General features: G+C 51.5%; 7 protein-coding genes across 7 annotated transcripts; 4 read left to right on the plus strand and 3 right to left on the minus strand.

The window, feature by feature from the left end:
* Positions 1 to 1,516: 1,516 nt before the first annotated feature.
* Positions 1,517 to 2,414, plus strand: POSPLADRAFT_1036166 (hypothetical protein; the record flags this gene model as incomplete). Its single annotated transcript, XM_024477131.1, has 2 exons — positions 1,517 to 1,610; positions 1,687 to 2,414. The coding sequence occupies 2 exons, from the start codon at positions 1,517 to 1,519 to the stop codon at positions 2,412 to 2,414; spliced, it is 822 nt and encodes a 273-aa protein (XP_024335270.1).
* A 1,825-nt stretch (positions 2,415 to 4,239) lies between these two features.
* POSPLADRAFT_1184892 (hypothetical protein) lies at positions 4,240 to 5,898 on the plus strand. Its single transcript, XM_024489107.1, has 5 exons — positions 4,240 to 4,308; positions 4,368 to 4,491; positions 4,545 to 4,700; positions 4,750 to 4,902; positions 4,952 to 5,898. Exons 2-5 carry the CDS (start codon positions 4,378 to 4,380, stop codon positions 5,582 to 5,584), a joined length of 1,056 nt encoding a protein of 351 aa, XP_024335271.1. The 5' UTR covers positions 4,240 to 4,308; positions 4,368 to 4,377; the 3' UTR covers positions 5,585 to 5,898.
* A 1,413-nt stretch (positions 5,899 to 7,311) lies between these two features.
* POSPLADRAFT_1049307 (hypothetical protein) lies at positions 7,312 to 8,185 on the minus strand (the record flags this gene model as incomplete). The annotated part of the gene is made up of 2 exons (XM_024479712.1): positions 7,312 to 7,497; positions 8,120 to 8,185. 2 exons carry the CDS (start codon positions 8,183 to 8,185, stop codon positions 7,312 to 7,314), a joined length of 252 nt encoding a protein of 83 aa, XP_024335272.1.
* A 594-nt stretch (positions 8,186 to 8,779) lies between these two features.
* POSPLADRAFT_1153402 (hypothetical protein) lies at positions 8,780 to 10,993 on the minus strand (the record flags this gene model as incomplete). Its single annotated transcript, XM_024486742.1, has 11 exons — positions 8,780 to 8,957; positions 9,024 to 9,071; positions 9,125 to 9,226; positions 9,285 to 9,717; positions 9,778 to 10,007; positions 10,066 to 10,138; positions 10,191 to 10,296; positions 10,354 to 10,451; positions 10,517 to 10,652; positions 10,719 to 10,816; positions 10,870 to 10,993. The coding sequence occupies 11 exons, from the start codon at positions 10,991 to 10,993 to the stop codon at positions 8,780 to 8,782; spliced, it is 1,626 nt and encodes a 541-aa protein (XP_024335273.1).
* Positions 10,994 to 11,576: 583 nt separating this feature from the next.
* Positions 11,577 to 11,786, minus strand: POSPLADRAFT_1085916 (hypothetical protein; the record flags this gene model as incomplete). Its single annotated transcript, XM_024483044.1, has 1 exon — positions 11,577 to 11,786. A coding segment is annotated over one exon (210 nt), but the record flags the coding sequence as incomplete, so codon positions are not given.
* Positions 11,787 to 12,257: 471 nt separating this feature from the next.
* On the plus strand, positions 12,258 to 13,508 carry POSPLADRAFT_1041299 (hypothetical protein). The gene is made up of 4 exons (XM_024477883.1): positions 12,258 to 12,453; positions 12,505 to 12,784; positions 12,837 to 13,180; positions 13,240 to 13,508. The coding sequence occupies exons 1-4, from the start codon at positions 12,361 to 12,363 to the stop codon at positions 13,495 to 13,497; spliced, it is 975 nt and encodes a 324-aa protein (XP_024335275.1). The 5' UTR covers positions 12,258 to 12,360; the 3' UTR covers positions 13,498 to 13,508.
* A 3,212-nt stretch (positions 13,509 to 16,720) lies between these two features.
* Positions 16,721 to 17,532, plus strand: POSPLADRAFT_1152883 (hypothetical protein; the record flags this gene model as incomplete). Its single annotated transcript, XM_024486699.1, has 2 exons — positions 16,721 to 16,846; positions 16,900 to 17,532. 2 exons carry the CDS (start codon positions 16,721 to 16,723, stop codon positions 17,530 to 17,532), a joined length of 759 nt encoding a protein of 252 aa, XP_024335276.1.
* Between the last annotated feature and the right edge of the window lie 4,727 nt (positions 17,533 to 22,259).

Below are 22,259 nucleotides of genomic sequence, written 5' to 3' on the forward strand. Positions count from 1 at the left end.
GCGTGGAGAGGTCATTGACATGCCATGGCGGCCCAGAGTCGCCCCGTACTTGTGAACGCGTCTTGAACTTTGTGAGCTTTGGATCGAAGCCAGCAATTCGCTCCATCGCCACAGGTCCGCGCGCATCGGCTTGGCAGTGACAACGTAGTGACCTCGCTGAACACAAGACAGGAAGTGAGCATACCATAATAAACGTCAGGTCGCGCTTATCCACAAAGCGTAGCCACGATACCCCCAGCGACGATGCTGTTACTTAAGCCCAAGTAGTAGCCAATCGGACACGGACAGGCTCCGCTCGAAGTCAATTGCACCAGCCAAAGAGATTGGTGAACGGCAATGTTCGCGCTCCGCGGTCGCTTGACGCCTGAAACCCTCCGCTTCTCATACGAGCTGAAATCCGCAGTAGTAGACAAGCTTGAGCCGCGGCCAGCCAGCCCTGTTGCTTATTGAGGCGTCATATGTTAGACGAAGACAATTCTGACTTGGGGGTCGATATCTAAGGCGACGATGGCCTGATAACTCAATATTGACGTGATTAGCGATGCTGCGCGAGACCCACCTTCATGATCCCGAGGCGACTACATGATGGCTTTGGTGGTAACTCTGTAAGAATTCATCCCACAAACATGAAAAAAAAAAACTGGATTCGGGTCCTGGTACGTCAGTTACTCACAAAGTGCATTCAGTGCATCAAAACACACAGCACTGGCATCTGGTCTTGTTGTGTAGGTAGGTCAAGAATATGGCTGTCGAGCAAGATCAACATGCATCGTTTTGCTTAACTGCCAGACTCTTAAAGGCATCATGGCGTTTTCTCAAAAGTACTGTTGCGATGTACAGTCACGAAATGTTATATTTGCGATTGCTCGACGAAGTTGAGACCTGTCATCGGCGTCCGTCAGTGATAGGCGGGCGACCCGTTATGTAACTTGTGTTCAGAACTGACTTACCGTGAATTCTTATGCCGTCTGCCAGCAGAATAGCAATTGCCACCTGCGGCATGGCATAATTCAGGTGGAGTTCTCAGTCAATTGTAGACGCGGTGACACGTGTTTGGCGGCAAGATTTTGCCGCAATGTAGTTTTTGTAGTCATATTTCCAAAGCCGGTCAGTTTGACCCCAGGGCAGGGTCTGAGAGACACCTTGTAGACCCTAAAATTGGGGCTACGACGCATGTATCTCATATTGGGAAGTACATTTTCCATCTTCGTTTGGTCCCATCGGCCAATATCCTCGGTATCCGAAGTTATGACTAATCCCAAACAATCCTTACTAATCCAGTTAGTCATCGAGACTCGGGGCCGAACCTGATATCCGAGGTCATGTGCTGGCCTCTATATATACTGGTCTGAGCAAGCCTTCGTTCTCAAGGAAATTCCCGCCTTCTCACAACGGGCGCTTAAAGCTAAACATATCAAATTTAATACCCCTATGTTTTCTATCGATTATACCTCAAATCTCCGACATAGACTTTATTTAACCCATCATCATCTTCATTCCTGTATAATTATCAAACATGGTTCAGCAGCAACATTGCAAGGGATGTTACTGCAACACCTGTGAGGAGGCTTACGCCTCACAAGCCGACCTGAAGGATCATTATGCTCCGAGTCTGTCTCATCATTACTGTCAACATTGCGATGTGCATTTCTATTCACCTGATGAGCTGAAGACTTATCGTCACAGGTGCAAAGTTGGATGAATCAAGACACTTCTTCAATAAGGCTCGCGAACTGCGTGAGCATTTCCGGGAGGAACACTGCTACTGCGGAGGATGTCGGCGTGTGTTCGCGAGCGAGAGTAACCTCCGTGCACATTGTCGCTCCTCCATCCACAAGGATGCTACCACTCACTGTGTTAGCTCCATGTGTCATCGCTCATTCGTGTCGGTATCTGCCATGATATTGCACCTTGAAGCTGGCCGGTGCGAAGCGGGCCTCGATCGCGAGGAAGTCGACGAGCGCATCATACAAGGAGACGAGGGTCACGTTATCACAAATCCTGTGCGTCTCCTCGAAAGGAATGCCGAAGAAGACCAAGTGAACCCGCAGAGAGATATTGCCCAGGCGACGGAGCATTTGTGGGATGGTTCACATTATAAATGCCCCAAGTGCCGTCACCAATACGTGTCGTTTGCTGCGCTAAAGCGTCTCCTCGCCAGCCCGGCGCATGCGACGAAGATTTATCGATGCCCACCCAGTTTCTCGGGCTGCGGTGCGGAGTTCGGGACGCTCAGTGCTCTGGCGCAGCATGTTGAGAATGAGCAGTGCGGTATTCATAGCGAGTCAGCCCTTGTTGCTATTGTAGACTTGTGCGCTGGAAAAACGCGCTCGCAACCTGCAAACCCGCGCGCCTCGCCACCCGTCTATGCATTGACACTATGGTGGACTAGTGCCATGCCCATGAGTACATGATCTCAACCTTGGCGGCAATGTGGTGGAGGAATTGGCATTGGCGAAGGAGAGCATATGCCGGCGATGGAGAAGGAACATTGACGATGAAAGCCTCGTCACCCACTCACGCATTGACAGTATTGTTGGCTAGCATCATGTCCGTTGAGGTGGATGCATGATCTCAATCCTGGTGCCGATTTCCTCATAATTTACCGCTCATCTTCCACAAGACCGTGCCTGGATAACACAATAAAGGACGACTGGTACCTCAACTGAAGTGCCACCATGAGTATTGGCGACATACTTGCCCACGAACGACCCACATGCGATGGAATTTTTTCAATTTTACAATTACAAACACAGCTGTGCAGACTACAAACATTTACCGACCAAAGATCAAGCAAGTGTCCGAATGATGGGCGAGGATTTCGACGGACATGATGCAGTGGAAGAACCGGCGCTGGCGGGAAAGCAAAGATTAGCAGCTAAGAACAAGAACACCGATGAAGATGGACTGATGGAGGGTGGGTGACACAAGGTGAACAGTGGAGACGGTCGGGGATCATGTGTGAGGGTCGGCAACACAGGACGAGAAGCGATGCTGGAGACAGCGTCGGCTAGATTATGGCAAGATCGCGCGTCAGTTCTCTCTTTCCGCTTGTTCCTTTTTTCTTTTCGTCTTCTTTCAGATTGATATCATATCACATACTACTCAATCCCACATCGACTCTAAGGCTTGCGAAGACGGTGCAGAAAGGGAGACGAAGCGATCGGCGTAGGTTGATCGAGGATGCCGGCGTCACTACGCTCCTGAGGTTGGCAGGACGCGCATGTAAATATGGTGCGTCGGAGGCGACATCCTCGTGAAGCTGAGCCATTGTCGGTTGCAGAATTCAACCAGAAACACCGAGTTAAGCTTGCTTGTTGCCCAGGACAGGGTTCCCATCTCGGTTTGAAAGGCGGCCTCTGTCGTTGATCGAATTACATACAAAGTCATACTCTCTTATGTGCGCCATTCCATCTTATCAAGTTACAGCTGTATACAACTCCCTGTTCTCTTATATACCAGCCTCGCCGTCGAGCAATCTATCTATGCCCTTTCCCCTACTATCTGCTTGCGAACCGAACGTTGCACGTACCAGGTGAGTCATCACTGTTTTGTCATTGCTTCCGTTGTACTGTCCGAACGTCGTCAGCACGCGTCCTGTCTTCCGAATATCGCCGACTCGTGCTCATCTTACTTTGTGTTCTCCGGCACATCACGTGTAGTCATTTCTTCGCCAACTCATGTCAGAATTCCATCGTGCATACACTCACATTGTCTGATCACATTGGGCACACCAATTTCGTTTTAGTTTCTAGCTAGCTATTATAGTATATCCAACAACGCCCAACGCCCTAATTCGGACGACGCCCTTCTGCGGACGACACCCTACTCGGACAACGCCCTACTTCGGACAACACCCTACTCTGGACAACACCCTACTCTGGACAACACCCTACTCTGGACAACGCTGCCAAGATCCCTTTCACACAGACTAACCTCATTATTAGCCGATCATCTTCTACAAGACTATGAATGAACAACATGATTACTGCAAGGGCGACCGTCTGCCGTTACGTTCCAGGCAATTCGATTTCTATTGATGACAATTCCATTAGAACACTCGTTCCTGGCGATAAGTCAACTGACTGCTACGAACGCCGATATTCGGATTACCCGAGCCTCGATCTCGGGGCAGTCTTCATGGCACGTTGATCGCGTATCAACTTGGAAGCACTATAGACGCTCGTTGCCATGTATAATTGCGTACCCCGGCAGATGTGAGTTCTCAGGGCCAGCGTTCTCTCTTGTCTGTGTCATTGCGAGGAAGCAGAGGGCATTCAAGTGAGGCGGGGGCTACTAACAGTTTTGGTGAGTGTGATATAGCTACTATGATGAGCATGTCGGAACGTCTTAAGCAATCCCTTCAGCTTTTCAGATATGCCGGTGTATTGTGATCCATGTGGGCGCTGGTTCGTGAACTCGTCCGCACTCGAACAACACGAGCAGGACTCTCCCAAACACAGACCCTTCGAATGTCCCGTCTGTGATGATGTACGTCATTGATATGGGGCGTACCATTTTCGCCCATCTCACTATTGGAATAGCGCTTTCGAGACGAGGAGGATGTGGACGAGCATCGAGAGGAAGAGCACAACTGCTGCATTGCATGTGAACGCTACTTCGGAAGCTATGGAGCTTTGGACCAGCACCGTCAGAATTCTCCCAAGCATAACTTGCTTGAATGCCCCATCTGTGACGATGTGCGCTTGCCTCACGCATGCGAGTTTCGTAGTTGACCGTTGCCCACAGCGATTCTCTGACGAAAATGATCTCGATGAGCACCGCGAGGAAGAACACTACTGTTGTATTCAATGCGATCGATACTTCGTGAACGAAAGTGCGCTTGAACAGCACCGCCAGTGCTCTTCCAAGCATCGCTTCGAGTGCCCCACGTGCGACTATGTGCGTGCCTCTTGTTCAATGTGAGCGCACGCGCTAATGTACCCTGCAGGTCTTCCGTTCTGAGGACGACTTGACCGAGCATCGCGCAGACGATCACAACTGCTGTGTTAAGTGTGCGCGGAACTTCCAGAGTCAGCAGAACCTGCAGACACACCTGAAGTCGTCCGCACACCGAGACAGAACCTTGCCGTGTCCAGGCCGAAAATGCACCAAGCGGTTCATATCCGGCGCTGGGCTGCTGCTGCACCTCGAGTCCGGCATGTGCCCTTCGAGGTTGACGCGTGAGCGCGTCAACCAGCTCGCCGTGCAGTACGACCGGACGAACGTCATCACGAACGCGTCGCGCCTCGTCGCGGGGCCAGACGGCTACGCCATGCCACAGCCACCGGTGATCTCCATCGCGACGTCTCTGTCGTTCAACGGCCAGAACTATGAATGCTTCTTGTGCCATCGAGAGTACAAAACCCTCGATCGGCTCAACCAGCACCTCAGCAGTCCTGCCCATGACGACGAGATCTACAGGTGCCCGAAGGCGTGGGACGGGTGCGGCGCGGAGTTTCGCACGCTGAGTGCGCTCTGCCAACACGTCGAGAGCGAGCAGTGCGGAATTCGTAAGTTCAACGACCCAATGCAGAACGTAATGGAGAAGATGTCTGCGGCCTTGAAAGGGCTCATTCTCTAAATCTATCGGAGCTCGCCCCGTCTGTATCATTACTACTGAAAATTTGAAGACGGGCTGAAATGTATAGTAGAAGTAGACCTCCGTGTGACTTGTTTCCTCCAAAAACTCAAGGACTGTATTGAATGTTAGCACTTTACCGACGCGTTTTTGGTTGGCCGACGCGTATGTTCACGTGGCATACATTGCCGCGAGTTGCCGATCGCTACAACGGGAACTGCTACCTCTTGATCTGTTCCCTGCTGGTTGCTTTTGTTCTCTGAGTCTCACTTGGTTTTACTCTCCGGGACTATTGACAGTACATATGTTCCACCGCAGCGCCAAAAGCGTGGCTACTGGCTCTAGACCACAGCATAATTTCTGGTTGGCTTATCCCATCACCACCATTCTACGGCTTCAACAGGCTATATACGCCTGTGGTTGACACGTTTACGCAAACTGACAGACGGACTATAATCCTAGGTTGGTTGGGCAGTGAAGGCGCATTTCAACAGCTTGAAGAAGACACAGCATGCATCATATATGCTACGGTTGCGGCAGTGTGTTTGTCTCGAGACACATTCCCATCCAACACTACATGCAGGGTGCCGCTGCCAGCTGTGCAATGAGCAGTAGTTGTTGTGGAAGAGCCTGCCATTCCATTTCGAGAGGGAGCACGACTGGCTTCACAGTTGCAGTATGGTGAGTGCTCTTGTTCTGGCCGAGCTGAGCCAAATGATGACTGTCCCTATCTCTCTGGTTCTTCAAAGATATACACGGATTCCTCGTCAGAGGGACTAGTACTGTCCCGCATCCTCCAGAGCGGGAGCAACTTCTGCTCTCATCAGTCCTCTGGCACATGTTTACCGCCTGTTACACGCGCAGAGCAACCGCTATATCGCGCACAAGTAGAGGGCAGTGCCAGGGAGGAGACAGTGGCTTCCTTTCCGGCGCAAGGCTGCTTGTCGTTCAGGACCGGGGGCAATTCGCTACCACCCTAACGCGCTCGCCGTGCGGTGCGACAAGGCGCACTTCATAACGGACTTCTCACAGCCGCTCCCGAGCCTGAAGGGTGCATAACGCCAAAGTCCGCGATGTTCGAAATTGCAAAGGCGCGCGGGTACAACTACTTTTTGTGCCACCGGAGGTTTGCGGCCCTTAAATGGCTCAACAAGCGTCTAGGTAGCCTGGCGCACGACGAGGAGATCTACAAGTGCCCAACAACGGCGTCGAGTTCCACACGCTGAGAGATCTCTACCAGCACATGGCATGTGGAATTCGGCGTTTCATCTAGCGCATGCAGGACGTTATTGGAGGCGTGACGATGTACATGAGTAAGAGATTCGTGCCTTAAGAATTGGGGAGAGACATGCTTCGCCCGTACTGTACCAAACTGCAGTCTGGTTGGAGTCTGCCTATCGTCCGTTTTTAGTCATGTACACCTGTACCTTTTTGACGTACCAGTCTTGTAGCATGCACACTCCGATGTTGCCGGCGGTTCTGTCTCATAATAGTTGTACGATGCCATCGGTACAGACGGTCGTCGTCGTAGCCCGTTCCGACTGCGTCGTGCCGCTGCCGCGACCTATAGACAGCCGGGACGCTGTGTGACGTCCGAAGTCTCAGACGTATGGCCTCCAAACCTCGATATAAAGACAGCTTCATACTCAGAAAGCAGCCTTCTGCCGGCTCGGAAAGCGAGCCTGATCGTACTAAAATTATGGGCATTCTTACTCGAGCTCCTGATCCTGCTACCATGAACTTTCCTTGAGGCAAGTCCCGGAGAAGCGCTCCGGCACGCGGTCGATGACCTCAGTTCCCAAGGCGTGCCCTGTCATCTTTACCCATCCACGATCTCTACCAAACGACGCTGAGCGCTGCACAGACATCACGACCATCTCGGCTTTGTCTGCAGACATATCATCAACGGCTGAAGGCTATCGATAGGTGAGTGTTGATTGTATCTCAGTTGTGCGTGTCGTCTTCCCCAAGTACACTGCGCTAAATCCCGCCAGTTATATCAATTCAGAATGGCGTATTGTGCCGCATGCGCCGTCACTTCAATAACGTCAAAGGAGCGAATACGCATACTGCGATAATCCATCCAAAGGATTTCAATTTGTGTTCTGTGTGTGACGTTGTACGTGGTTGCAATTGCTTACGTATCCCGTCTAGTACTTATCCAGTCTGTAGGGATTTAACTCTCAGAAGAGGCTGCTTAACCATCGGGTGGCTATCCACAACATTTGCGTGACATGCAGCAAATCGTTCGGAGACAAATCCGCCCTTGAAATCCATTCCTTGGAGCATTCTGCCAGGCATGTTCTCTGTCCAGGGCGCGAGTGTAACCGGTGCTGCAAAAGCGCTGCAGGCCTGGTTGCACATCTGGAGTCAGGGGCTTGTCGGTCGAAGTTCAACAGAGAGCAGATCAATCAGATCGCCGTTGATCTCGACAAGACCAACGTCATAACAAATCCTGCCCGCCTCGCCCAAGGGCCGGACGGACCTGCGCCCCCTAAACGTGCCATCACTTCCCTCGCCACCTCGCTCTCTTTCAACGGAAAGGGCTTCGAGTGTTCCCTTTGTCATCGCGAGTTCGTGAACCTTGCAGCACTCAACTCCCATATCGCCAGCTCAGTGCATGACGAGAAGATATACAGGTGCCCGAAAGAATGGAAAGGGTGCGGCAAGGAGTACGGTGCCCTTAGCGTATTGTGCCACCATGTAGAGGGTCAAAAGTGCGGCATACGCGAATTCAGCGACCCAATGCAGCAGGTTATCAAGACGATGTCGAGCGCTTTGAAGGGGAAGCTGGTCCTGTAAGGCGAGTGAAGTTCTCCTGGAGATGGCTGGCTGTGTTGACGGCGTCGTGACAGATGATATCAAAGGCCAGCCTTCACGGATTCCTCATCGCTCAAGCAGGGTAAGGTCTCTATAACAGTGCTTTGCGCAAATGGTATACTATGTACACACCAACCACGTCTGCATCCCGGCGCGTCCTGACACTTCTCTGTGTACAATAACTCGGGAATCTCAATTCCTCTCACGTGATGTCTTTTCTGTCGCTTGTCTTTATGCGATCTATGCGAATTAACACATCATCAATGACATACGAGATTTACGCGATCCACATAATCTTGGACAAGGACACGGGCTCTAGTCTTCACATAAAATACTTGGATCTGAGTCGGATTCTTTGGAAATGCAGCGATAGGCTGCTCAATCACGTGCCGCCAGAGAAACACGTAACGGTAACTGCGCTCCTTTCTCAGTCTCACCATCCAGCATGGCTACCATAGAACCTGCGTGTTCCCTTCGCAGTCGAGCAATGTCTTCAGTGGGAGAGAAGTCAAAATGAGACACGAGAGAGACCAGGAATGCCTGCAGCTCGTAAAGACTGCAGTAGTCCGGCCGTTGCAGTTAGAACAAGGTACGGTCATCCCTTTAGTACAAGACTACTCACGCAAATCTCCAGCCGATGCAGCCGCGGACACCAGCACCAAAGGTCATTCTACAAAGGATTAGCACGTATCATGCAGAATTGTGAATTAGTGGGGCGCTCACGTATTAGCATACAAGCCAAAGCCAGTTGGTCCATTCCGTTCCGATTTCAGGTGCCGCTCTGGATTGAACACGTGCGCATCTTCTCCCCATATGGTCGGATCACTGCGAGAGAGATCGTTGCTTGAGCACGCCTTGGTGCGTGCGCCATGATAGAACTAACCTGTTGAATCTTGGAATGGAAAGTACAAGACGAAGACCCTTAGGAATGGGAACTTCTCGAATCACCTTCCCCGAGCGCGTCGTGATCGGCGTGGACAGTGGCAGCACGTCGTTCTCCATTGGCCTCCGATAGAGGTACGGAGCAACAGGATGGAAGCGTATTACCTCTTTGATGAAGGCTTGCAGGAAGGGCATGGCCTCCACATCTGCGAGAGCGATCCCTTCAGCTCCTCGTGCACGAACATCTTTCTCCGCTGCTCGGATCTCAGCGCGAAGACGATGCTGATACTCCGGGTGCCTGGCGAGCTCGAGCAGTGCGAAGGTCAAGGTGTTCGTCATTGTCTCCGAGCCCGCAAACATGATGATTCGCATCTGTGATGTCACCTCAGAGCGGCTCATCCTCGAATTCGCGTCTGGAGACACAGTCGCTCGCGCTAAGACCGAAGGAGATATCTCAGATCACATCAACAATGACCATACAAAGGACGCCATACCAAAGACGTCCATGAGACCCAGTTGGGCTGTCCCCGGAAGGTCCCCCATGAGCCTTTGCTCGAGTAGCTCTCCGGCTACCGTATATGCGACCGCGCGGTTGTGACGCAACTTGGCGAAGCCCCTAATGGGCAGATTTCGGTACAATGCCGCTACGAATCGTGGCGTGAGGTATTCGGTGAAATAATCAAACACGATCCGCGCGCTCGAAGGGCGAGAGCCAAACGCTGACCTATGAAGGTGGATTCAGCGCGCCCAGGCACGGACATGACGACTTAAAGACATCGTACATAAGGTTCATGTACGACTTTGCAAGCTGGTTGTGAGCATTTTGCAAACATCCAGTATGGTAGTCAAACGCAGCTGCGAAGGAAGACCGTTCAAACGGCCGACGAGAAGATGGGAGAGGACAAACCGTCACACACAGTATCTACCATCGCACAGTTTACGTCGTCGGCTATGTTCACGGCACTTGATCCGCCGGGTGAGCCGTCGATGAGGTCTGCCCATTGTAAGCAGAGCTGTACACGAAGAAGCGTAAACTCATGATTCGAGCTTGGATAAGGGTTTATGCGCACGCTCTCTGCATACTGCATAAAGGTTGGAAAGAACGCCTTGACTACAGGTACTGAGAATGCAGGTTCCATCACTCTTCTTTGCCTCCTATGAGTCGCACCTGGGCGGCAATAGTGACTGTGAACTTCTCTGTTTTGAAATCTGTTCTATCCAACTAGATCGTACCGTCTGCACCGTCGATTCCCTCATCTCCGAGAAGCAGAGCAGTCACTCTGCGCTCTGGTGTCTTCTCGAATGCGTAACCACTCTTGCCCAGGATATAATTTATGGCTTGAGGGTCGCTGACCCAGAGCGCATCCCTCTTCAGGTAAAGTGGTATGCTCTCTGCTCAACTTCAGAGAAATCAAACGCATGTATGAGGACGTACCCCAAGTGCGTGCCATATACGAGCGATGCCCCCGAAAGCGTCCCGCCATTCGTTATCCATAGTGCCAACTTCCTCCCGGCGTAACTGTTGCCAATTTCCTGTATTACGAAAATTACAAGCTGGCGGATGATAAAGCGGCGAAAGTGCTTACCTGTCCAGAAGGAATGACGCTCAGGCCCTGGAATATCAGCAATCGAGATTCTAGTCAGCCGTTTATACAAGGTATACAGAAGGATGGTCGCAATGAGCACGGGAAGCGCAAGATAGTCCTCCATGGCAGTGTAAGAGCATGCAAATTAGCTGCGGGATTCCTGTGTCAGAGGAATACAAGATTCCCAAGCCAGGCGTAGAAGCCGTTTAAGAGATGCAATGAACACAGAATACTGGGAGATTACTGCTCGGGGCACCAGACTATGCGCCGTGGTGCGGGGATACCATACGATTCATAATCAATCAACCAAAACATCAATCTAGCCAGCCGAGGCAACCAAACGTACAGATTTGAACAGCCAACGTCGCCTCTGCTGCCGTTCGAGCATGAATTCTCACCTTTCCCACGCTGTCGGCACCTGCCACCAGCCGCATGTGAGCACTGAGCAGGCTCAATCTGTTGGACTTCATAGAACCATATTATACCATGGTAACCCAGAAGCACTTAAAGGGAGCACGGCCATGGTATCAACCGCTATAGTTAGCTCTGGTGTGTCCCGATCAAAGTCCGTCACAATAAGGAGCCGCTTCTCATCACGTATTGCACTCAAGGATGGTTACCGTTTTCGAGTGCCTAGATACCTTTCGCTCCATGAAAGACGCCTATGTCAAGGAAATGCAATAGTACCAGTACAAATTGCACAGCAGCATCATGGAATCTAAGTTCTGCATAGGCGCGTTGAATCTCCTGATAACGCACTTCTTGCTTTCCACATGCTGACACAATGCACTGAGAACACGGAACTTTCTACCGCAGCCTTGGAATGCCTTCGGGAACTGGTAGATCTCGGCATCATGCGTTGGGCTGGCGAGATGCTGGTTGAGACGGTCGAGGGTCTGGGATTGACAGTGACATATTCAACATTCATATGACTTGCCGTTGAACGAGAGCGATGTCGCTATCGATGTGACCAAGGGCCTCGGTGCGCCGCAGTCGTTTGGACCGCTCAGAAGGCGAGCGCGATTAGTGATCACGCTGGACTCGTCAAATTCGACTGCGAGGGCGTTGATAAGCGCCCGGTTCATGCCCGATTTCCAGACTACAGACGGTGCACCAGGCCCCCGCCGTCTTGCAGTGCTTGGAGCATTTAAGGCCTGGGCAGAGGACGCTCCTCGGTTCGTAAGCCTCATCAGGCTCGGTAAGCAGAGCATGTGGGCTTACTCACCAAAACAATCCACTTCAGGTTCCACGTCGGCCTTGATCGAGGTGTCAATGTGCGGCTCATGATGAAATGGACACTGCGCTTTGCCGCTGGCGCCCAACTAGCTTCATTCCGCGTTAGCGCCCTCCGTTAGCTCAAAGAAATGTGTTCTCAGTGAAGGTGAATAGGCGTTCAAAGAGGTTGCTGAATCATGCAAGATTTTGCCATTTGATAAATACTGGTGTATAAATGTTCGTGGTTTGGGCTCCGCACTTCTTACACAATCAACCATGGCTTCTACTAAACCTCTGGTGTTTGTTATTGGTGCGACGGGGCGCACGGGCGGTTCAATCGTCGATGCACTCATCAAAAGCTCCAAGTTCGTAGGTACCTCGCCATGAATGGCGCATCTACTTTTGACATCCCACATATAGCGAGTTACTGCTTTAATCCGACCATCTTCTGCCTTGAAACCCGAGGTCGAACAGCTGCGCGCTCGAGATGTGGAGATACGCCTCGGAGATATCTCAGATCCCCACGACAAGCTCACGGCGGTTTTGTCTGGCGTCGATGTCCTCATCAGCGCCGTCGTCGCAAGACAGATCACCGCACAGAAGGGCATCCTCTCTGCCGCGAAGGACGCGGGTGTCAAGCGCGTCATTCCGTGCGAGTTTGGTACGCCCGGCGCGAGGGGGATACAGGTTCTCCATGATGAGGTGCGCGCGTCTCCCTAGCTCACATGCTTCGCTGCCTGACTCCTCGCTGCAGAAACTGGACATCCGGGATTTCATTCGCGCGCTCGGGATCGGGCACACGTTCATCGACGTTGGGTGGTGGATGCAGCTCATTCCGCCATATCCCACCTCGAGCGAGGAGAGCGATTCGCTGTACATATCTGTGTCGCGCGAGTTCTACGCCAAGGGCGACAAGAAGAACCTGTACACGAACATGGAACACATCGGCACCTACGTTGCGCGCATCATCGACGACGACCGGACGCTGAACCAGTATGTCGTCATCTGGGAAGACGAACGCACACTCGAGGAGGTGAAGACCCTCTCCGAGAAGGCGTCCGGAGAGGAGGATGTTCTGAGGGCAAAGAGATTGGTGGTACGCCTTGTTCCACTACCTTCGACCTCAATATTACAGATACTGAGGATTTCTAACAGGTTGACGCTGACGAGCTCCAGCGCCGTGCCAAGGGGGGCAAGGAAGAAACACTTCGTAGCCCGAGTATTGCTGCGGCGGTCCGCTGGCACGGGAGCGAGTACCAGATCAGCATGCATGTTCTGGGCGAGAACTCGCGGGAGAATATCAAGGCGCTGGGCGCGCTCGACGCGCAAGAGCTCTATCCAGACATCGTTCCACACAATTTCGAAGACTTTGTAAAGGTATTTTACCAGGCGCTGCCCGTGCCGTATTTCTGAACGGACGTGGCCGCGTGTACTTCCTATTGTTAGTACGTAGTGTCGACCGTGTGAACTCATCTTTTGAAGAATCGGACGCGCCCGATGAATACTGTTGATGGCAATCGGAATGATGGTTTGTTTTTGATGGTCCGTGTATATTTCTATTTCAAGCGTGTCAGACGCATAGTTCAATCATGTTGTTGATCAACGAGCCTACATCACATAAGTATAGTCCGAGCTGCTGGAGAGGGATTGGGTTCCAGAAAGAGGCTCTGGTGTAGCTGGTTGTGGGTACCGCCACTTGGCCCCGTCAGTGGAGTGCTTCTTGTGTATCATTTTGGCCTCGTCTATAAAGTTTGTCCCACTGTTGTCAGGCGATCCTGTCGTAGTCAAACATGATATACGCTCCCTAGTGGTCGTGCCTTCAGCCAGTCTGAGGAACCGAATAGTCGTAGCCAAGTGCCAAAGTCTGTTGTCATATTACTCCGCACAACCGCCGCACCGCATGCAGAAACCCCAATCGGTGGAAGAGGTGAAGGAATAACCTACAGCAAGAACATACAATGCCCTGCGATGCCGACAGGCACAAAATGAGTGCCCACTATGGACTAATTGAATAAATGAACCTGACAGTTCTAAGTTGCCAATGACGCACTTCGGGCATACGTACATACATATATAGCTCTTAGTGTGTTTTGGGCACCAATGCCCTGCTCTAGGCCTGGCGTTCGGCGGCTCGGTCGGGCTTCAGAATCAAGCCAGGCCCGATCGTGGAGTGTATGAGTGAATCATGTTGTTTGTCACTCTCCTGTGGTGCTGAGCGGCCGATTGCAGACAAGAGCGCAGGGCCTGTAAACTTGTGAAGTATCGGTTACAAGGAACGCAGTCATTGTGCTTGTCTATCTGATGCTGTTGTAATCCGTTCAGCGTAGACAGCCCCTGGGCAGTAATCAATTGACAACGAGGTCGTTCCAAGAATTGATGTAAGCATACAGTGCCACATATATGACATGCATAAGTCCTCGTCTTGTCGGATGACTGCAGTTCGGAGCGGACGTGCTTTGGCGAGTGTCATTGATGGTCCTGCGGTGCATGAAGATCGACGAACGAGAGATCACACTGGCTACAATGCGCCATGGTGTAGACAACGAACGTAGCAGCGGACTAGCGCATGACATGGACGTCTGAATGAGCGTGTAAGGGATGAAACGACAGTGTGGCACTCGCCTTGCTCGCGCACGACCACGTCCAATTGCTATCATCGACAGTTCCTTGGGCAACAAGCACCGGTTGCACAAAGAAGAGAACAGTTGCACTATAATTGATCTCAAGATACCAGTATATATTCGAGGAGGTGTGACTTGCCATGATAACCAAGCTTCTTTGATACACAATGTCTACAAGACCAAGAAAACCGTCTCATATACAATTTCTCACAGATAACATAGACTCGAGATATGACCGCGGAATGTGACCGACATGCCGGCATGAGTTCACTTGGAAGGAAATCAACCGTTTTTCATGACCTCAAAGTTCACTTATGTGTATTCCTGTCCAGTCTCAAAAATCTCGTCCATATGAGTGGATCGCTGGTGCTCACTGAGTTGTATCCACGTATCTCATGTGCAGCACCCGTACTGATCTCCAGTAAAGGATTCTCATCTAATTGGTATCAGAGTTGCCGTTTCCTACTCCAACTGAAGCCTTAAACTTATCTCATTAGACACTGGCTTTCCCACGTCAAAAGATACGGCCAGGCTATTGAAGCCCGGTATAACGAGTACAAGGTGAAGACCCTTGGAGATGAGCGCATTGTTTCGACGCGTCTCCGGCGTACGCGTTTGATTCACGTGATACACGCTCCGCTGCCGCGAGTTGCCGATCGCCGCAGGAACTCCTTGTTTGTTCTTGGGGCCTCATTCAAGTCGCCAGGATTCTTTATGGGAAAAACAGCTAGCCACTGTATTTGAATCATTCAATAGTTAACGGCGGCTGGTTCTAGACCACAGATCAATTCCTGTGAGCTCCTGGCGTTCCCTGTCATCCTACAGCTTCAACAAGTCATATACGCCTGTGATCGACTGACTTACGTGAATAGGCAGACCAATCAATCATATTTCTAGAGCCGATAGAGTGTTGCGAACGATGCGAGCATGAATCCGGCCTATCCTCATATTCGCTTTCGCATGTGTCAATTTCGGATATGAGTTCAAGCCAAGCAACGATTGAGTCCCATTGATATTCCTGTACTTGTTGATGCATTGGCATGCATCTTTGACTTCTCACTGAGCAGTTGACAAGTAGCCGATGCACATTGCTCGCAAGTCTCAGCCATGGTCATAATGACTGCAAATCCGCTGGGATAGCCTCAGCCCGAAGGATGGATCCACGACAAACTCGACACAAGAGACGATCCCCGCAAGGCGTAGCAGGAGCCCGATAGTCTTGATCTCGGTCGTGGCGTTCAGCCGTTGGCAGTTATATTCGAGAGAACCTCGTGATGAATTGACATGGCGTGCTTTGCCCACGACCCGAGTGTCACAGGTCGCCGGTCAAGTCAAAGCTCTCGGTACAAAACTACCTATGCCTGACGGTGATTGGGCACTCAGCTCTGAGGTTGGTAGCGATTTGCAATGCTCTTTGCTTTGGCTGAAATGGGCGACTCCCTTGCCCGTTGTGTATTTATCAGTCTGTGGAATAGGTTATTAATGTTCCCGGTAATCGGCCTGTCGTCAGCCCTCACCAGCTCCCACATTTGGCTTTCAATTTACTATGACTGAGATTCCTTATCGAGAGGCTTCTATAGGCGCTCAGATGGCTATCTGCTCGCGAGTCCGTCTTCGCGCGATTATCCGTCCTCTTGGTCCACTTCTGCACGCAATACCCGTCCGTGAAGAAAATAGAGAGCAGGAGTAAGAGATAGCTTGGGTTTGGCCACTGGTGTGTACGTCTCTAAACCTTTGCACTTTCCGCACTAATTCATGCTCGCTCAGCGCCATCAGCGTCCGCACACACGTTAACAATCGTAGAAAACACTTACACGACTCGCATTCATACAAATCCCAGGTGCGTCAGCATGATTTCTCTACATCATGGTCTACCTAACGCACTCTTGAATGGCCGAAGAAAGTGCACCATCATGGCAGAGTACGCTATGTATGTGGCAGCATACAACATGGCAGCATGGAATTATATGGCAGCATGGAATCACATGGCCGCGATGAATCAGGTGATGATAAATATGGCAGTCTTCAATGGACAGATATGTCAACTCTGCAATGTCTGGTTTGTGGATGCCAATGCGCTCGAGCGTCATACCAAGGCGTCTTTCGTGCATAGGGACTTCCAATGTCCGAATTGCTACGAGGTACATTTTAACGTGTATCGCAGTGCATCTGCTTGTTCACGCTTCCTCTACAGCGGTTTCATGGTCCTCAAGAGCTGGTCGACCATCGCGTCGCAGCCCACCACTGCTGCGTCAACTGCAATCGCCTTTTCAAAAGCCATCAGAGTCTGCAGATGCATCTCAAGTCATCATTGCACAAGGAGAGGACCGTACCTTGTCCGGGACAAGGCTGCACAAAACTGTTTCTCTCAGGCGCCGGACTCGTGAACCATCTCGAGTCGGGCGCTTGCCCATCACGCACCACGCGACACCATGTTAACAAGCTCGCCGTCCGCTACGATGAGACAAACATCGTCACGAACGCCTCGCGCCTGTTGACAGGGCCCGATGGGCACATGCAGCCTAAGCTCCCAGTGGTATCGATCGCGACCTCGCTCTCATTCAACGGGACTCAGTTTGAGTGCTTCTTGTGCCACCGCGCGTTCAAAACCCTCGGCAGGCTCAACGAGCACCTCGCGAGTCCCGCGCATGATGACGAGATCTACAAATGTCCAGCGCTTTGGGACGGATGCGGCGCCGAGTTCCGGACGCTCAGCGGTCTCTGCCAGCATGTCGAGAGTGAGACGTGCGGCATCCGCAGATTCAACCGTCATATGCAGAACGTTATTAGCGAGGTGACGACGGCGGTAGGTAAGTTTATACACTAACGGGCCGGCGGAAGTATACTCCGTCTGCACGTCTGCACTGCACTGCGAGCAGTGTGGTCGTAAAATGCCTGTTGTCCCCTCGAGGATGTGCATGGTATTTATTGACTGTACCTCCATTCTTCACTCTACCTTCTGTACACTGAGCGGTCTCTTGACCTGCATCAACGTGATTCGTGTACACGGTGTAATCAGCATTGATTGCTGGTGCCATTACGATCCGTGCAGATTACATTGTATCCTCATTGACATCAGCTATCGTCTTGTATGGGAAGGAAGGCGCAAGGTTCAACTCGTTCAAGCACACTATGGAGGCTTTCAGATTTTCCGAGACAGCGTAACCTCCGTAAAGTCCCTGTCCTATCTTAGTGGCTTCATGGGAGAAGGCACCCCACGCTGCACAATTATGATACGCGACAGTAGTGGGTCGTCTATTGGGCCGGAAGACCTCGCTTCCGATCCGTGAAGGTTATTCAATACGTTGGGCAGTTTTCCAACGGTCACGTTGCTAGTTCTTCTTGAGCACGTTTGCTGAGGCAAGTTCCGGAGAAGCAAGCTGGCACATCGTGTACATGCTTGAAGGCTGCGCTACAGGACTCTGAGCTTGCGGCTATCGTCTATCATCCCTCTGGTAGCGAAAGCCTACCTTCCATTTGTCTGTGAAGCGGTAAGCAACGAGCGAGTAATATTAATTGGTGAGCGTTCTGTTGCGCTGTATTTGACTCTTTTATATCCTGAGGCAACATCCAAATGCAATGTTCTCAGTTACGTTCGTCCCTGAATATGGCACACTGCGACGCATGCAACCGAAGCTTCTACAGTCCCTCAGGGCTCAAGGCTCACAACAAAAGTATACATCTCAAAGACTTCAATCTATGCTGGGTCTGCAACATTGTACGTAGCTCTCACTTGACGTTGTCCCTCCTGACCGACACATTATTACTCCAGGGATTCATCACTCAGGCTAGGCTGCGAAAGCATCAAGTTGCCATACATAGCCTCTGCTTCAAATGCAACAAAACGTTCGAGAACGGATCTGACCTCGAAACCCATTCGTTTGAGCACACTGATAGGCCCATTCTCTGTCCTGGGCGCGAGTGCATACGGCGCTTCAAGAGCGCTGCGGGTCTTGTTGCGCATCTGGAGTCGGGAGCTTGTCGTGCTAAATTCAACAGAGAGCAGATCAACCATATCGCCGTCGATCTCGACAAGACGAACGTCGTTACAAACCCTGCGCGCCTCGTACAAGGGGCGGACGGACCCATTCCCCCGCCACGCGCTGTCACTTCCCCCGCTACCGCACTCTCTTTCAACGGAGACGGTTTCGAGTGCTCCCTTTGTCACCGCGAGTTTGTGACACTCGCGGCCCTCAATGACCACATCGCTAGCCCAACTCATGACGAGAAGATGTATAGATGTCCTAAGGAATGGGCGGGATGCGGCAAAGAGTTTAGTGCCCTTAGCATACTGTGCCATCATGTGGAGGGTAAGAAGTGTGGGATACGTAGATTCAACGACCCAATGCAGCAGGTCATCTCGACTATGTCGAGCGCGCTGAAGGGGAATTTGGTACTGTGAGGCGAGCGGAGCCCTTCCCGGAGATGGTTGGCCCTGTTGACGATGCTCTCACAGGTAATCTAAGCGACGCCCAGAATTCACGAATCCTTCATCGTTCGAATAGACTTATGGACGATGCCTTTGCACAATTATCTTACTATGTACCTAGCAGCCTACTATCTTCCAATTATTTGCGCCGCTTCTGCCACTTTCTGATGTACAATACTTTAGAAAACTCAGTTCCTCTTTTTTTGCTGCCGCTGACCATTCTACGCCTCCTATGCATATACCGTGTACACATCCAAGGGCAATATACCTGGATGTAAAGATTTAGGCACAGACATGGATCATCAAGATCACCGATAACACATACACTTGTACAATGATCACAATCAGGACCTGTCAAGGGCTGGCGTCACAAATTGCACAAATTGATGCAGCGTAATAAGTGGCTGACGGAGAGAATGATATTTAGTCAATATAATCCCTTCTGCAAGACGACCCACAGAACGGCGTTCAAAGACCGTATAGGCGATGGATCAGCTAAGTCCGTCAAGATAAGGTCTGGGAGTATACTTGTCCAAGCGCGTGAGAACGAGAAAATTGCCGTGGCCCTCAACTAACTTACGCCAGGGAAACTGAAAAATGTTAGTCGGTTTATGGTTGCTGGAGCTGATGGTTTGCCTTACCTGAAACGACATGAACGACGTCGCGGTATCGAGGAGGCTGACGGACTCGAACGTTCATCGCGGAATATTGTACTAGCGAAAAACATACAACAAACAAGCAACCTAACCGCCAGATTCTTTCAAATGGTCGGAAATACACCTGCAGGAATGGCAACTTACTAGGCTCTTCAGCCCGATCCAATCCTCCGGATAGCCGCGAACATAGTACATAATCTGAGCACAAGTAAGACCATATAGCCTGACAGCGATGCGCTTAGCAGCATATTGCCGATCGAGCGGGGCTACGCTCACGGGGTAGCGATTATAATTCCAATGAAGAAGCATCCGATGTTCGTGTTAGGCTCGAGGTTCATGTTGAGGGGACGAAGTCGCCCCCAAGAGAAAAGGATTTTATAGCAAGATATGAAAGATAGAACCGCCTCCGGCACTTTGATTAAACACACGCAACGTGCCTCTTCCAGTGTTTCAATCATTTCGCAGTGTTAGATGATAACAACTGAGCATCAACGAAGTCTGTCTCATCATCAGGGAGTTACTTGCGCAAGTGAAGAAGAGACCAACAAGAAGTGTCTAAGGGTCCGCTACGTTAGCCTCATGTTATGTCGGCTGATAAAGCCGAGGAGGTCGGATTCTGCATCAGTGAAGCTTCGCCTGCATGAGCGCTCACACTAAGCCAGTCGCCAGATGCCCCCGGGCCTATATCAGTACCCCTGCTAGGCAATGTACGCCAACTGACTGTCCATAGAGTACCATGAGCGTGCCTTCACAGAATGGGAAAAGGTCTACGGTACGCATTTAACAGACGCACCTTGAAAGCTTGAAGATACTCTATTGATGTTTCGGTGAAAGGAATCCGATATATGCAAGGTCGCCAGTTATCATTGTACTGGCACACAGCGCCCAGTTTGTCCGCGCTTGACTCGGCCAGAGCTTCTCATCACCGCGGCTGTATCCCGGTGGTCCATATCGTTCTGTAGAAATGACGAGCATTCACCGCCGCCCTGAAGGCTACAACCAATGAGGTCGCCACCCTTGGTATATTTACAGCTGAGTTTATCTCTTTCAGCTCATCGAGCAATGGGACTGTGTCGTCGTGAGCGCTGCCATTCAGTGAAACACATATCTGCGTATATGCCTGGCGTCAGCCTCAAGCGCCATACCCTCGTGGTTCGCTCCTATGTCAAAGAGGGTGTGTGCGAACCTTATGGCATTGTGAGAGCGGCCATCATGGTATATTTGCCATCGGGGGGCGCCAAACCGCCATTCACGACGACGTGCATGCATAAGCCCGTGGAGGGTGATCTGAAAAGAGGAGGTATCAGGGCCGCGGCCGGGGCGCCTTACTTTGGTGAGCGTCATTGGCTTGCGTGGGTACAGCTCATCTATATAGGATTGTACATCAGTAGCGGGCGTCGACACGATACTATGTCAGTCACTTGCACTGTACGAAGGCAGGCGTACCACTCACACAAGCTCCATTGACGACGACTGGTCTGTCGACAATCTTCTGATATTTTTTCTTGCGTAGATCAAATGCGCCCGGTCCTTTTATTTCGTGATATGAGACGCCACCCCGGCTTCCTCGCTGAAGAGACGTGAAATGCATCGCTCAGACTGGGGACGACGGAGAGCACATGCTTAGGCGCCGTCGTTGCGCCATTTCGACTTGAGCGATTCGCCGACCTCTCAGCCAACGTTAGCGGCTTTGGGCGAAGACCCGCGGAAGTCTGCGTTTGAATTCTGTCGCCGATGAGCCGCGCGCCATGCATTCACCTCGCAATTGCACCATCTGGCCAGCTCATACGCTTTGCAGAATCCGCCCCGGTCGGTACTTCGCCGACATGAACTTCTGGTTGGCGGCTGCGAGCATAATCACCAGAATGGACATGAGCGACAGTCAAGGCAAATGCATCATACCATGAACTGTAAGCCGAGATTCCTTACTGCATGCTGGTCACGCCAGTGGGGGAAGAAGCGAACGGCGCCTCAGAGGGGCTTGTTTGCGCTGTATTTCCACAATTAGGGAAGGCCTCGAATACGATGTTGAAATACTCGAACGCGGCACACGAGTCGGCGCGACTGCATAGAATGATTGCATGCCTATCATGAAACGCACGCCCGCAGGTCCAGAGCGCTCTCGTCCCGAGCCCAGATGAAGCGCAAATGAGAAAAATTAGATGATTTTCGCAAATGCGTACATGATTTCCGTCGGATGAATGGTCAGCGCAGTCGCTGGGACAGAAGAGCGCCTCACTGATAGGATGCTCTCATCAGGTAGACAAGTAGAGCTATAGGCCAACATCTCGCTCGAGAATCGCTTGCCAGCACGAAGCCATGCGTAAGTCCGCCTTCGGTGTACGAATGAGCCAGCGTAGGCGCAACACTCGAACCTCCTTGTTCCCGTTCGCGTGACGCGCCGCGATAACGCGACGCGCCCATGTGGGGCGGCCTGGACCATGTGACCGCGTCAACACAAGCGCTTAT

The sequence above is a fragment of the Postia placenta genome (assembly GCF_002117355.1).
Source record: "Postia placenta MAD-698-R-SB12 unplaced genomic scaffold POSPLAscaffold_14, whole genome shotgun sequence".
In the NCBI taxonomy this organism is placed as follows: Eukaryota; Fungi; Basidiomycota; class Agaricomycetes; order Polyporales; family Adustoporiaceae; genus Rhodonia; species Rhodonia placenta.